The 16,422-nt window shown below is 38.6% G+C and overlaps 1 protein-coding gene across 1 annotated transcript in view; it reads right to left on the minus strand.

Moving 5' to 3' along the window:
• Positions 1–3,445: 3,445 nt before the first annotated feature.
• LOC107104082 overlaps positions 3,446–16,422 on the minus strand; it is a 15,299-nt gene continuing 2,322 nt past the window's right edge. Inside the window, exons 2-6 of the mRNA XM_015404000.1 lie at positions 14,121–14,233; positions 13,296–13,407; positions 9,812–10,013; positions 8,074–8,400; positions 3,446–3,953 (exon numbers count right to left, since the gene is read on the minus strand). Coding sequence (XP_015259486.1) covers positions 3,815–3,953; positions 8,074–8,400; positions 9,812–10,013; positions 13,296–13,407; positions 14,121–14,233 — 893 coding nt within the window. The 3' untranslated portion in view covers positions 3,446–3,814. The remainder of the gene's footprint in view (positions 3,954–8,073; positions 8,401–9,811; positions 10,014–13,295; positions 13,408–14,120; positions 14,234–16,422) is intronic.

The following is a 16,422-nucleotide window of genomic DNA, read 5'->3' on the forward strand; positions in this document are numbered from 1 at the left end:
ATTTTTTTTTAGATTCTGACTCTCGCATTAGACATGCACCTATGATGACAATTTCAGATCGCTCCATGATTTCTAAGTGAGAGATGTATGGAGTCAGAAAGGGGTCAAAATGTTTGTAAACCTATGAATCTTAGTTGAAGCTGGAAAAATATAAGTTGATACTGAACATCAAACTTTTACCTTAAAATATGAGAAACTCAAATAGCAAACATAAAATAATAACAATTAAACTAAATTCTTCCCCTCAGCTTGAAAAGCTCATATTTTAGTTTAGTATTTTATTTACACTCTTTCTTTTCTTTTTCTTTCTTGCAGTTTTAGATTTTAGTTTTAGTTTTATTTTTTTCATATTCAGACCCCTTTCTTTTTAGTTTCAAATTCCCTTTTCAGTTTCAGGATTTTATTTTATTTTTTTTACACTTTCAAATCAGTTTTTAAACATGCAACATGGAAAGGGACATCTCTCCAGTGCTGCTGTAAGCTTTCAATCATGTTTCCTGCCCACTCCTGTCAGACTGGGGTGAAAATCTGAAAAAAACTGATTTGATAGTGTAAAAAAGACATCCTGAAACTGAAAAAGGAATTTGAGACCAAAAAAAAAAAAAAAAAAAGAAACTGAAAGAAAAGAAAAATTTAAAACTGCAATAAAGAAAAGGGGGAAAAAAAGGAAAAGGTGTAATCAAAATACTAATCTGACTTTAGATTCAATTCGTATTATTGTATGTTGGCTTTTTTAGTTTCTCACATTATAATGTAAAAAATGTACATTAAATATAATTTTTTAGTTTCAACTTTTATTTTTTGTCAGTTTCAACTACGTTTTAGAGGTTTACAAATACTTTGACCCCTTTCTGACTCTATAGAGAGGTTGCAAAATAGCAAAATACTTATTTTCCTCACCGTTAGACTGAATCGACCCTATTTTCGTATACAGCAAACAAAAGAACTGGGTTACAGAGAAAGATGCCATACATCAATATGTTTGGTGGTTTCAGTTGGAATTTTACACACACACATTTAATGTTAAGCAGGTTCTAAAGTAGGAAGGCACTGATCCTGTAACTTTTGCACATTGTCTAATACCTGCACAGAATCGGGAGAGTCAAAATTCATACAACTCAGGAAGTAACCTTTAAAAGGTTTTTTAATAGGTAAACTGACTGGAACTGAATTTTTTGGGAGCAAAACAGAGTTAGTGTTGAAGGTGCAATGAATGAATGTCATCAATCTTTTTAGAAACTGAGGGTTGAGCTGGCTCTGATAAATGATCCTAGTGGCACTGTAGGAATGATTCGGACCACTGGTTCATTGATCCGTATCTTTTTATTGCTTAACAGAACTAAGGCTAGTGGGAGAAGTCCTGTCACACAGAATCGTGAGGCAGAGGTTTCCAGGTGGGCTAGACGAGAGGGTCCACTGATGGGCCACAACGCAAGGTAGGAGGTCGATTTCCAGAGATCAGACAGGGGCAGAAGCATGCAGCAGGGACAAGGCAGGCAGAAGAAAACCGGAAAGAGACAAGTTGATATGTCTACTCAAATGAATGACAGCAGCTGCTGCAGAGAGAGCAGAGTGATGTCATGGGACTCCACACAGTGGCATCTAAGGCAGAAACAGACAGGAATCATTACAGGTTGGCTATCTGGAACAGCAATCTAAGGCCTGATTTGAATACCTCAAATTGGTTGGTGCACTGAAGCTATGAAGGAAGTGTGTCGATGCTCCCCAAAATAAGTGCTGTTCGAATTGCTGGCATTTAGGAAAGAGATAGGGCAAGGAAACCGAACATTTCCTAGAACCAATTCAATTAGCATAGGGACCTCATGATGTTCCCAGACACCGTTGTGAACAGTTGTGCATTGCTTGACAAAGACAGTGTGAGCATGTTTGATGCAGAAACAGCTGTTAGCTGGCTGGCTGGCACAACTGAGCCCTGCTGATGAGCTAGCACCAGTTTAGCGCGGTTCTGTTGTGTCTAGCATGGTCTGGTTTTGCGTGCCATTTACACAGTTTTTTTTCGGTTACCGTTTCAAAAAAGTAGTGGAAATGGGGCTATAGGTTCTGTAGGTCTTTTGTTTTGTTTTTTTAAGTTGAATTTCAGGAAATGCTCAGGTTTTTAGGTGTCCTTTCTAAAATCACCGATAGGTTTTACAGATAGTTATAGTCTGTCTTTTTGTCTTTAAATTATTAGACATAAGGAAGTTATTGCCAACTTCTCTGCATTGTAGTTTTGTATTAACATTGCTTTAATGAGAGTTATTGTGTACAGCTGTGGATGTTAAGGTTCTAGTTGATTTTAAATGAAGTAATTTTTATGTTTATTAGTTTAACAATTGTCATATTTGTAGCATTGCTGGTCTTTCCTGTTATTTTTGTTTTGTCATAATTCATTTTCCAGTCAAAGACGATTTTTTTGAAAGAGTTCTTGCTAAAGAATTTTTCAGTTTACCACAATTGATAAAGATTAAATCGTCATTTTAGGGGTAGAAGTTTTTAATGAGGATGAAAGTGTTGAAATATGTTACCTGCAATATAAATATGAATAGGTTTAGTAGAAACTGCAGTATTTTCCTCTGAGTTACAGTTGCACAAAATCCTCAAATTTCTACTTTAGCTATTAAATATAATTAACCACACTGGAAAAGTCTTATACTGTGTTTGATGTGTGTTTGTTTTCAGAATGGGACAGGGATGGGGTGTGACAGAAAGTTTCAAAATTATCCAGCCAGGCTGTGATAATTATGTTGTGCCACCAGATGGCGAGAGTACAACATCATCCACTCAGCTAGTAAGCAGTGTACCTTTGGAAGATGACCCAGCACTGTGGCCACAGCAGCTGTGTGTGGTGCAGGCTGCTCAGTAGTATGAAGTAAACAAATCCAGCTGAAGGACGAGATGGTTCCAAGAAAGGAAGTTCATAAATTAAAAATGTTTCTGTTGGTTCGTGTCTGGTTAACCAATGATTGACTGGATGAGGTTGTATTGTAGGGTGATAGAGCCCATCAGAGACAACGTTTTTTTATTCAAAAACTCAGTGGAAGTTTATTGATCCCCCTGCAATAAACCCCTGTGCAGTAGCTCCTGAAACTGGGCCCTGGACAGACAGAATTACTGCTGGAAGCAATCATCCAGCTGCAGCTCCTCTAGCAAATCTTGGCGACCTATTGTTTATTTCTTTGAGTACATTTAAAAATGTAGGTGTTAGTGAAATGTCTCATTTAATAAAACCAAAGACAGAATAAAAAAAGAAAAAGTTTAAGATGTATTTATGTATCAGGCAAAACAAATTCAAAGTCCTGAAACAGAAATATTTACAAAACAAATACCCAACGTTAATGTGTTTGACTTTTCATTCAGAAAAATGAAAGTTGGCAAAGTGCAAATTAGACTATTCATCAGCATAAAAGTAAACAGCATAAGAGAGGTTTTAAAGACACCGTTTTGATATAAAATGTGAAGTAAATGCATGTTTACAGGTTTAGCACCTGTTAGAGAAATCAATAGGAAACACAATTTTTGTGCTATTGCTTCATATTTAACATTAATGCTTATGTTGATTTATCTGCACTGCGTTAATTCAATAAAAATATGAGGCTGAGTGTTTAATTTAAACCATAATAATCGTGTAACCAAAATAGGCAGAAAAATATGGTGCTTGACTTCAGTGAATGCCCTGCAAAGGAATGGCATCTTCTCCAGGGTGTACCCCACTGTTCCCCCAAAGACTGCTGGAGTGGGGCACCAACCACCCCAGATGGTAATGGATGAAGGAAAGGGTTTGATGGAACAATGAAAGAGCAGAAAGACACTGAGTCTAGTTTAAATTGTCCTCAGATAGCAGTCCAGTGTCTCTGAGCACAATATTGACAGCAGATGAGAGCTGCGCATTGTAGTTTAGAAGTCTGTTGTCATAAATCAGCTGCTCGGGCTTTAGCTCTGTTTTTCCTCGAAGTCTGAAACAGGAAAGGGAGAAATTGTTTTAATTTCAAAGCAGTTTGATTGGCAAATCTTATCACCTAAGCTTAGTAGTGGCAGATAAGGGGAGGAAAAAGTCAGTTTGTTATTGACAGCTTATGTGGAACATAATTTGAAGTCCGTTTCCATTTTTTTTTTATAACAGACTGCTTCTGCTCATCTACGGCTAAGTGGATTTGCTGCATCAATAAATCCAGCCTCATGTCATGAACCGAGGACAGATGGACCCAGTATTCAAGGAGAGACAGCCAGTAGGAAAGTTCAAAACGTTTATTGAATAAAAGAAAAACTTAAGTGGAGCTTTGGCTCGTGGACACTGCAGGATGGGGAGCGGGGCACCGCCCAATCACAGACACTCTGCAGGAGAAACACAGGTAAGTGACCACGATCATCTGACAGAAGATGATTATCTGAGTTGGCCACTTACCTGGTTTAACAGTCCAGTCCAAGACTGTCCCCAAGTGCTGCCGTCTCAGAGGACATGCTGGAAGCCGATCCTGGTCAGGGATCCAGAACAGACAGGAACAGAACAGGTGGCAGGATGCAGGCTTCCAGGCATCCACAGGCTCCCAGGAGGGTTCAGAGTCTGACACGGTCCGAAAGCGTGACCAGGCGGTCACACACAGGAGCAGACAGGATCAGGTGCAGATGAACAGGCTCAATGGAAGAGGGTAGCCGAGACAGGATGTGGAACCAGAACTTGATGCAGGACTTTAAACTAGTCTCCTCCCTGGAGCCAGGCTTACTGAGATAAAAACTGAACCTCCCCACATATTGAGCCAAAAACAGAGGACTCCGCGGGGGAGGAACAGTGGACGATCAGGAGACGAGACAAACACAAAAACCCTCTTTCCACTGGCAGCTAGGATCCAGGACACGAACCAAGGCAAAAACTGAATGGACAGACTAACAGAAAGACAAGTAATGATCTGGCACTGAATGTTCAGGCTGAACTGAATATAACCCAGAGGAAACAGGTGAGAGGAATAAATTATAATTGAGGCAGGGAGGGAAAAAGACAGGTGAAAGGAATGACTTATTAAGGGAGAGCAAACAGGCCAGATCATGACACCTCATCCTATGAGAAGAATAAACTCTGCGAATGTTAGTGACATAGATACAAAGTATTTATTGTTCCAAGGCTGTAATTGTAAATATTGTAAAATGTATGTTACTAAATTTTTACCATTTAAATAAACAGCATATTTATTTCATGAATTAACAACCATTAAACCAAAGAAGCCAAAACTTAATTGTAGCAATTGTAGGGAAAACCTCTTCAAGAGTTGAAAATATGACAAAGAGCATTCTCCTGAAACTTTCTTAGATCCTTAAATCTTGTCTTTTTATTAGTATAAATAATGTCGTTATTAATACCCTGATACACAAAAATGTGTATTTGTTTTTTATTTTGCTAAAAATTTTTTATCTATATTTAATTAGTTAATATAAATAGTATCCCATGTAACACATGTTGTTCAGTAAATAAAGAGTTAAACATTCCTTGTTCGTTATTTCATTTTCTGTTCATTGTGTTTATTACCTGAGCCGAAGCCTGTTTTTTTAACCTTAATTTGGGCCCAATTTATCATTTTTTGTAATAAATTAGGAATCTTTTTGAAATTGCTCAGTGCTTTTCTGACTGGTTTGTGTAATTCCATGACAGGTATATTAGTGAATAATTGCTGTGGTTAATTTCTTTTGAATACTGCAACCCACAATAGAATAAACAACTCACAGCTGTGTTTGTAGAATCACAACATAAACTATGAAAAAGACTAAGTAGGTGTTATATTTATTACCAATTTATTAAGCAAAAACTTTTTTTCTATTGTTTTCAACATTCATGACACCTGAGCTTGCTTTGAAAAAAAGCTGATACCAGGCTGTTCTCTAAATCCAGACATTTTCTCTGCTTGGTTTTGATTTGTAACAAAGCTAAAGGTGAACGAAACATATAAGAAACACTTTTTAGTTGAATAAAGCTTTTTTATTTTGTAGTTGGGTCCTCACAAAACAGATCAAATCACTGATCTAAAGGACCTTTTAATGTGTTAGCTACTTTAAATTCTTTTTCTTAGCTCAGATAAAAGTCTCTCTGCTCTCTATTCTAAGTTTTCTATCTAAGAAAGACCAGCTGATTGCATTGACTCAATGACTCGAAAGCAATCCCTCACACCAAGCATGCTTGTAGTGACAGTGGAGAGGAAAAATCCCTTTTAACAGGAACAAACCTCCAGCAGAACTCGGTTCTGAACAGTTAACTCAGTGTAAACCGTCATCTGCCGAGGCTGACTGGGGTTAAGGAGACATACAGATGGACATACAGAAAGAAATAGAGTTACAAAAGGCAACTATCAACCAGCTCCACAGGTGGCCCATGGTGTCAAATACAAACAGGAAAATGACCAGATGAAGCTACTACAGTATGATGAGATAAAGCAGTGAGAGCATGTAAGAGATTGAACTAATAAATACTATAGAATGGGAGAATAGAGAGAATGAAGCAGAATTGAGAAAAGGGGTCCATATGTCCTCCAGCAGTCTAAGCCTATATCAGCATAACTATAGAGATAGCTCAGGATAACCTGAGCAACTCTGATCATAAGCTTTATCAAAAAGGAAGGTTTTAGGCCTAGCCTTAAAAGTAGACAGGGTGTCTGCCTCACGGACTAAAAGTGGTAGATGGTTCCACAGGAGAGGAGCCTGATAACTAAAAGATCTGCCTCCCATTCTACTTTTAGAAATTCTAGAAACCACTGCAGATTGAGAACAGTTTTTCTATTTGGAACACAAGGAGCAATCAGATTTCTGATATAAACCGGAGCTTGGTCTTTTAAGGCTTAAGATGTGAGTAGGATTTTAAATGACATTCTGGATTTATTAGTAAGTCAATGAAGAAAAGCTAGGATAGGAGAGATATGATCTCCTTTTTTATTTTTATTTGCATAACTTTGGCTGCAGCATTTTGGATCAGCTGAAGGCTTTTAACAACAGTTTGTGGATTTACTGATATGCATGGCCTAGTTTCTCACTCCTGTAAAAGATATTTCTAATTTTTGCAATATTCCGCAGATGAAAGAAGGAAATTCATGAAACCTCTTTGATATGGGATCAAACCTCCTGATCAAAAATAACCACCAAGATTTTTTACTGTATTATCTGAGATCATATTAATCCCATACAAATAAATTGAGAATTGGTCCAAGCACTGAGCCCTATGGTACTCCATTAACCCTGGACCATTAAGAAGATTCATCATTAACGTGAGCAAACTGAACTCTTTCAAATAAGATTTAAAGCAAGTGCTGCTCCCTTAATTGCTACCATGTCTTTCTAAAAGAATATGATGATAAACTGTATCAAATTTAGCACTAGATCTAACTGGAAAAGAACAAACAAAAGTCCATTATATGAGGCTCTGAGAATATCATTTGCAACCTTCACCAGAGCTGATTCAGTGCTATGATGAGCTCGAAAGCAAGACTGAAACTCTTCAAAAAGTTCATTATGGTCAAGGGCAGTTTGACTGATATGATTGCGCACGTTGAAGGCATTGACATTATGAATTGATATGACTTTGGATCAGATAATCAATAAACCACAAGATATCACCCCCCAGTTATCATCTCCCTCCCACCAATCTTTTGGTGGCTGCAAAAATGTTGGTCTCCTCTGGACTGCTTAACCCTGTGCTTTGCTTTGGATATACCTATGCATGGTTGTTTTGTAGGGCCGTCCGCAATCCCTATGCCTCTATATTTCAGAGGCTGAGACTTGCTGCATTTTGCTGTGGTTAGGCAAAGTGTTGCCAGGTTTCTGATCTACTCAAACCTCTAACAACCCTTCACCCTTAGTTGATGTTTACAAATACATATTTACCAACATGCATGAATACAAATAATGTAAATAATACAAATAATGCTGGTTGTCATTTTAATACACTTTTCAATAAAATAGGCTTTCGCTTTCATTGCAGATGTAATCTTCAATTTTGACATTCTGATGAGATTTTTTCAACCATTTTACATTAAACCACTTTTGGCCGTTAATAGAAACAGAATGGATTGATCTCTGTGAAAGGAAGAGTTAGCTTACTTGATGTGATACATCCGGGCAATCTTCCTGTCTGTCCAAGTGCAGGTTTTCCATGGTTTAAGAACTCCGTGGACACTAACAGCAAACACAGCTCGAGGGTTGGTGATGATTTTGTAGTTGTTAAACGCAGGCTTGGGTGCAATGGGCTCATTGTAGATGTGAGTCAGGATGTTCACCCCTGAGATGTTCTGCCACTGCTTCTGTTGTGGCAGGGTGTGCGGGGGTGGAGGTGTCAATGCGAATTCAACTGGTATCCAGTTATTTTCAAATATATAACACTTGCCAGCTCCATATCTTTTCTCCAGGATTGGCAACAGCTCCACCCAACTGTAAACAAAATGACAGGAAAACAGTCAGTTTTTTATTTTACAATAACCAGCTCTCATGATCTCAGCGCTGATGACTGACTTAATTATTCATTCCATTCACCTGTCAAACTGTGCCCGGTTTCTAATCACTGCTTATCTTATCCACCTACTCCTGCCTCCATTTAAGGTGCTTGCATCCAGTTATCAAGGCCAGATTATCTTGTTCTCTCTAGCCAGTGGTGAGAGTGTTTTTAGAGTTTCTTGTTTCTTGTTTCCTGATCCTGATCGGTTCTACCTCTCAACCACTGCACCGTCTTGTTCCTGCCTGACCTGTTTGCCTTTAACTGAAACGATTATATGTACCAAGCGGCAGACAATGTTGGATACCAGTCTGGATTTAATAAACCCAGTTTGGTCATGTTGTACTGCATATGACATTTTAAACGTGAAGCTAGCACCTTAGCATACAGCTTAATTCACATTGCCTTTGCCGCTTGGCTGTGATACTGTTCAGAACAGTGCAGGCTGTGCGCTTAAGAGTAGCACACAGCCTGCCACATGTTGAAAGGGTTACGGTTAATATATTATAGAAATTTACACATTCAGTGATAAAATGTCACAGGGGATGGTATGGAGGGATGGTCATTTAAAAAGGTTTTTAAGATTTTTTTTTAAGAAGGGGGATGCCATCCCCCCTCAACCCCCCTCTCAACTCGAGTACTGATCACACGCAAGATATCAATCAAAGACTGGTCAATAGACAACTTCCACAATGCATTAGATGCTAATTGTTGGTCTGTCCTTTCTTTTGTTCCTCTTCTATCAGTTTCATGGAGTCAAACCATATTAAAGCCCCCCTCCCCTCCCGATATGGGTATTCTGAAAGGTGCATTAAGATGGAGGCCAATCAATCAAAGAAATGTTAATCAAAATATTTTGGAGCAAAGACACAAATCAGAGCAAACGTTTAAACAATATACACACAATATAACATACTTTTTTAAAAAGTTGATTGAAAGACATAGAACCTATTATGAGTTTTAACTTAACCATCCTAACCTTGTTTTTTTTGGGGGGGGGAGTTTAATCAGAGCGTTTCTTTTTGTGACTGATCATCAGATTCCCCCTGCACACACATCCCTCCACATATCCCCAATCATTGCATCCATCCACCTTCTCAGTGAAATGTAAACTTTATCCTTAAAATCCTTCTCTTATCCTACCCACAAACTAAGTTCCAAATGTCTCCAAACAGGTTTCCCATTACTTTGCAGCAGGCCTTATCAGGATACTTCTCTTGCAGCTGCACTTTCATCAAATTGCACCCCTGACACTCCTCTCCTCCTTTCCCAACCCTTTCTACTTGTCCCTCTCTCTTTTATAGATCTTAAAAATTGTAAAATGATTGCCCTTTAAAACAGACGTCTCACCTGTTGACTGACTGAGGCAAGATGTACTCATCAGGGTCATGGAGGGCTACATATTTGGACTGGTACATGTATCTGTAAAGGCAGTCATTGAGAGCAGGGATCTGGCCAAAGTAGTGGATGTCAGCAGGATCTTGTTTAGGGAGAGCTTTTCGAGATACAGTTAGATAGTTAGACAACGACCAAGGAATCACCTCAACTAAACCTGGGAAGACAAAGGAAGATTGGATTGTTAGGTTGTTGGTCCATTTCATTGGCAAATTTCCATTCAAGCTGGAACTAAGCCCTACATCCACATATAGTAAGGAACCAAAAACTGCTAGTTTGGTAGATGAATATTCAAGCAGCCCCACATCAAGATTTAACACAGTTGATCTACGGCGACTGTTTTCACCACTTTAGGTAATTCACCCCGGTGGGAAAGTAAACCCAAAACACGGTGATGCCACAACCATCCTTGAAAGTTGGTGCAGTGTTATTCAGTTTGATAACTTTATTGCTACCTTTTTTTCAGGAATAAGGAAAGTACCATATGAATTTAGTTCATTGTCAAAAAACGTCATAAACACTTGGACTTGCCCAGAGACATTTCTACATTTGGAAGGCATGGTTGTGTATTGCTTTCCTGTGTATTTGAAATCTGATTGTATGTAGTTTTTGTGTGTTGTACTTTTTTCTTTTTTTTGCACTTTTTTCTCATGATGTGCTATGTACTGTTCTGATTGCCTTTGTGTTTTTTTGTGGTTCTAATTGGAGAAGTGGAATTCGGCAAGGGGGAGTGGTGGGGTAGTAACCCCACAACACGATGATGCCACTACCATGCCACCACCATCCTTGATAGTTGGTGCAGTGTTATTCAGTTTGATAGCCTTACTGCAGCCTTTTTTGCATTTATAACGAAAGCACCACATGACTTCAGCCCTTTGTAAGCAATGTCATAAACACTGGGACTTGTTCATCCAGCCATGAGGTCAACCAGCTATGTCTTTAACAAATTTGACAATCAAATCTTTCTCCAGAGAACATTTGGGGGCAGAAGTCGCCCAGGCGACTCCTTCTCCTGAGGTGTTCCCAGGCAAACCGGAAGAAATAGTCATGGGCCTTTCCTTAGGATTCCTCCTGCCCGGACATGCCCTGAGGTATACCAATCTCACAACAAGCAGCTATTCATAGTCTCTTCCAAATAGTCAAACTCCTCACCCTTCCGCTACTGGAGTGCCTGGTCACCTATCCAGATGAAGCTCAGTTTGAGGAATTTTATTTTGTACTCAGAATTCAGATTTCAAAATTCAAATCTAAGAGTTGAAAAATTCTAATGGAATGCCTCAAAAAGTCAAAATGGCTGCCATTGACTTGTGTTATAATTTCATACTTTAGCGGTATTTAGCATTTCTTATTAATATATCTAAGATTAAATAACTTATTTTATGACAAGATGTTTCAATGCTGTTTATGCTTTGACATTGTTGTAAGAGTGGCAGTAGTGGACAAATAAGAAAAATTGAAAGAGCAATGTCAGAAATTTAAAATTGGAACGTTATTGCCACATCCAACACAATTTCCAAGTTCCAAGGTAAATCTAACACACCATAAGGCCCTAAAAAACTTCAACTCCCCAACAAGCTGGATGAGCTACAGTACTCTAATATACAGTCAGGTCCATAAATAATGGGACATCAACACAATTCGAATCTTTTTGGTTCTATACACCACCACAATAAATTTGAAATGAAACAAACAAGAGGTGCTTTATCTGCAGACTTTCAGCTTTAATTTGAGGGTATTTACATCCAAATCAGATGAACGGTGTAGGAATTACAACAGTGTGTATATGTGCCTGCCACTTTTTAAGGGACCAAAAGTAATGGGGCAATCTGCTGCTCAGCTGTTCCATGGCCAGGTGTGTGTTATTCCCTCATTATCCCATTTACAAGGAGCAGATAAAAGGTCCAGAGTTAATTTCAAGTCTGCTATTTGCATTTGGAGTCTGTTGCTGTCAACTCTCAATATGAGATCTAAAGAGCTGTCGCTATCAGTGAAGCAAGCCATCATTAGGCTGAAAAATCTAAACAAACCCATCAGAGAGATAGCTAAAACATTAGGTGTGGCCAAATCAAGTGTTTGGAACATTCTTAAGAAGAAAGAACGCACCGGTGAGCTCAGCAAAACCAAAAGACCCGGAAGACCACGGAAAACCACTGTGGTGGATGACCGAAGAATTCTTTCCCTGGTGAAGAAAACACCCTTCACAACAGTTGGCCAGATCAAGAACACTCTCCAGGAGGTAGGTGTATGTGTGTCAAAGTCAACAATCAAGAGAAGACTTCATCAGAGTGAATACAGAGGGTTTACCACAAGATGTAAACCATTGGTGAGCCTCAAAAACCGGAAGGCCAGATTAGAGTTTGCCAAACAACATCTAAAAAAGCCTTCACAGTTCTGGAACAACATCCTTTGGACGGATGAGACCAAGATCAACTTGTACCAGAGTGATGGAAAGAGAAGAGTGTGGAGAAGGAAAGGAACTGCTCATGATCCAAAGCATACCACCTCATCAGTGAAGCATGGTGGTAGTGTCATGGCGTGGGCATGTATGGCTGCCAATGGAACAGGTTCTCTTGTATTAATTGATGATGTGACTGCTGACAAAAGCAGCAGGATGAATTCTGAAGTGTTTCGGGCAATATTATCCACTCATATTCAGCCAAATGCTTCAGAACTCATTGGACGGCGCTTCACAGTGCAGATGGACAATGACCCAAAGCATACTGCGAAAGCAGCCAAAGAGTTTTGTAAGGGAAAGAAGTGGAATGTTATGCAATGGCCAAGTCAGTCACCTGACCTGAATCCGATTGAGCATGCATTTCACTTGCTGAAGACAAAACTGAAGGGAAAATGCCCCAAGAACAAGCAGGAACTGAAGACCGTTGCAGTAGAGGCCTGGCAGAGCATCACCAGGGATGAAACCCAACATCTGGTGATGTCTATGCCTTCCAGACTTCAGGCTGTAATTGACTGCAAAGGATTTGCAACCAAGTATTAAAAAGTGAATGTTTGATTTATGATTATTAATATGTCCCATTACTTTTGGTCCCTTAAAAAGTGGTAGGCACATATACACACTGTTGTAATTCCCACACCGTTCATCTGATTTGAATGTAAATACCCTGAAATTAAAGCTGAAAGTCTGCAGATAAAGCACATCTTGTTTGTTTAATTTCAAATCCATTGTGGTGGTGTATAGAGCCAAAAAGATTAGAAGTGTGTTGTTGTCCCAATATTTATGGACCTGACTGTATTTCTATTGTTTAATGCATGCTGCCCTAAAACTGAACTGGGGCCCGTCTAGGCTGTACTCCTCTAATCACTGCTGGAAATAGACATCAATCACAGCAACAAAATCCTGAAAGCATATGGGTATGGGTTGTGGGGCATTAACACAGGCTTTTTATAAAGACAAAGACAAATATGGGTGTGCATGCTCAACCTTTTTTAGTGTAGTAGTCCAACACACGCTGCGTATCAGCGCTGCAGTTTGTCTTGTAAACAACAACTCTGTTTACCCCCAGGTACTGGAGCAGCTCTAGACTCTGCACCAGCTGAAACACAAAGCATGGGGTTTAATTTTCGTGGGGAAAAAAGTCATACATCTGGTCAAAATCATTAACTTTATAATTAAGTAAAGTTAAAAATAAATGTAACTTTAAAGAGCATAGGTACTATTGTGAAAGAAATAACAAACATTCCTCAACTATTCAAAACAGATGAAAATAATGGAGGGAGATATAAACCAGTCTGATCTAATATCAGTCAAAGAGAAATGGTAAGAAGAGGTAAATAAGGCTAGGTCTAAACATGCAACTCATATCCTTTTTTGTTACTCTAAAAAACTCTGAAATTTAAAATGAAATTGTTTTACTCATGTTAACCTCTGTTTAAAATGTAAAATGGAAACAGTTTGCTCGAAGGAGACGTTTTTTTTTGCATAGTGAAAGGATCCTTCCTTCTATTGTATTCTATTGTATTCTATTCTATTCTAAAATTTGTCAAAAAAAGATTAGACCTTACCTAAGTACGATTCAATAAATTGTGACTAAACTCATTTATTACGTTTTGTCAAAAAAAAAACTGAAAAAACTTTTACCAAAATATGATGTAACAATTAACATCTCTTTAATGAAAAAAAAAAAAAGTTTAAAAAATTTGTTTTCAAACCATATTTTTTGGAAAACTTGACTTACGGAATCTGATATTCACAAAAGCAGTAATGAAAGGCAAAAAAGTTAGTCAACCAATCTTTACCAAAGGTTACCTGAAGCACATTGGTGAAGTTATACATGGTGGAGAAACAGCTGGTGAAGGTGTAAGAAAAGTTGGTCAACACCTTTTGGTTCCTAACTTCCAGGAACTTAACCCCAGTTTGATCTGATTGACAACAAAGAGAATGCCGAAGTTTGAAAAAAAATGATCAAATATTATGTTTATATTATTTCTGTCCTTGAACCTATTCAATACCAACACTTAGTACCTCCCTGAAAGGCAGCATGTGTTACAGCTGTGCTCTTTGACATATTTCATTGCAAGCAATCTACCCTTAAATCAAATACTTATTGAATGTTTGTTCACTTACTAGAGGTTTACAACCTCTAGTAACTGCATGTTTTGGGGGGGTTTTGAAACCTCTAGTAACTGCATGTTTTGGGGGGTTTTTGAAACCTCTAGTAACTGCATGTTTTGGGGGGTTTTTGAAACCTCTAGTAACTTTGATGCGGTAACTGCATCGAAACTGCATTTGGGCCCTTTCAGGCCCTTCATCGCCGTTTATCAAAAATTTTGGTCAAACTTTATTTATTACAAGGTTTCATTAATATCAGTTTCAATAAAAGCAGTTTACTTATACACACTTTTTAAATTTTACCTTAAACATAATTCAAACTCAACAAATTGCATGTAGGTATTGTTTTTATCAATTGGTTTGGTTTTATACAACAAACAAAATTTGTTTCACTTGAATCTGGATTTAAGTGAAAAAAAATATATAAAATGCATAAATCAAAATATGAACAAGTTTAACAAAACAAGAGCAAAGTCTTAAACAGCAGTTCAGCTTTAAAAGGAATTCACAATAAGATGTAACAATAGACTTTATTTGAGAAATGTTTATTTGGATGTAAATAGAATATAGTAAAAAAAACATACTGTAAGCTGTTTTGCTTTAATTGAGCCTAGGCAGAAGCTGAACTGAAGAAACTGATTGCTCTACTTTATCCACCTGCGAAACAGCCAATCAGCTTTGAACCACGCCTCCACGAAAGCCAAACAGCATCCAAAGTTTATCTTAAAAGGCCTCCGATACGCACTGTCTGCTCCTGTGCGCAGGTGGTGGATGCGCTGTGACTTCATTCAGATGACCCCGTTTCAACTCACCTCCAGCCCCTCCTCCACCATTGTAGCTAAAGCTTCACTAGAGTGTCATTCCTCCTGGACTCTTACTGCGTTCCGTGTCTCATCTCAAACGGTTTGGTAGAAGACCGCCATGTTGAGCCTGATTCTGCCACGGGTTTCTTCCCAACGGGGAGTTTTTCCTTTCCACTGTCGCTTCATGCTTGCTCATCATGGACAGGTTCTCTCAACCTGTATTATCCAAACTGGACTTCCATCTTCAAGGTCCCTGAGTGAAGCTCTAGTATCAGCTCATGCAGTCCACTGGATCTCCCCATGAAGCTCAGCAGACCGTCTCACTAACCAGCAGTCTACAGACTGACCAACTTCATCTATCTCCACTCTACCACCAGTTTCAGAACTGGGGGAAACAGCCCTATTTGCTCTTTTTCATCCATATCTATCAAAATTAAGCGCTATGTTTCCTACCGAGGTATGAGCGCCAAAGACAAAGTAATTGTATCAATAAATTTCTCCTAATTGTCTTTTCTCTTTGTGTGAGTTTTTCAGATTGAAATACATTTAAATAAAATACTATAGCTCAGACATGTGCATTTTGAGTAACTGACATGCCCTGTAGCACTAGCTTCATCCAGCCAAAACAGCAATGACTAACGTTTAATATTTTCATGTGGAAATTGGTGATAATGTAGAAATCACGTGAGGTAAGGTCAACAAGGAAGACCAAATCAAGAGAGGGGAGAGTTGGCAGAGGGGATGGTGTTTGTGGCAATAAAAAAAATATCGCCATTAATCTATTCTCACAGTTAGATTGGGAGCTGGGTCTATACTAAATAAGCTATAATGACTTTCACCTTGATATATTAGTGTGGAAGCATATCTGGCGGGATGTAGGCCAGGCCAGGAGCCAGAGTAGGCTGTGAACTTACGACAATTTGAGGCACTATAGGATGCAACTATAAAGCTGTCGGGTTTGCTTTAAGGAAAATTTATATTAAAGGAGCTTCCTAATGGAAACCTCAACAAAACTAAAACAGACTAAATACAGAGTTATTTTAATGTAGGAGCTCTCTCTCTCAAGTACCCCCTAAACACAAAGCATCCCTTTACCAATGCGGAAGATGACAGGCCAAGCACTGATGTAGCACAGAGGAAGATTTATGTTCATCAAACTACAATGCTTGAGTGCAACCAAGGCAACCCCGTCTGCA

This window comes from Cyprinodon variegatus, unplaced genomic scaffold (assembly GCF_000732505.1).
Source record: "Cyprinodon variegatus isolate N-32 unplaced genomic scaffold, C_variegatus-1.0 Scaffold1610, whole genome shotgun sequence".
Classification (NCBI taxonomy): Eukaryota; Metazoa; Chordata; class Actinopteri; order Cyprinodontiformes; family Cyprinodontidae; genus Cyprinodon; species Cyprinodon variegatus.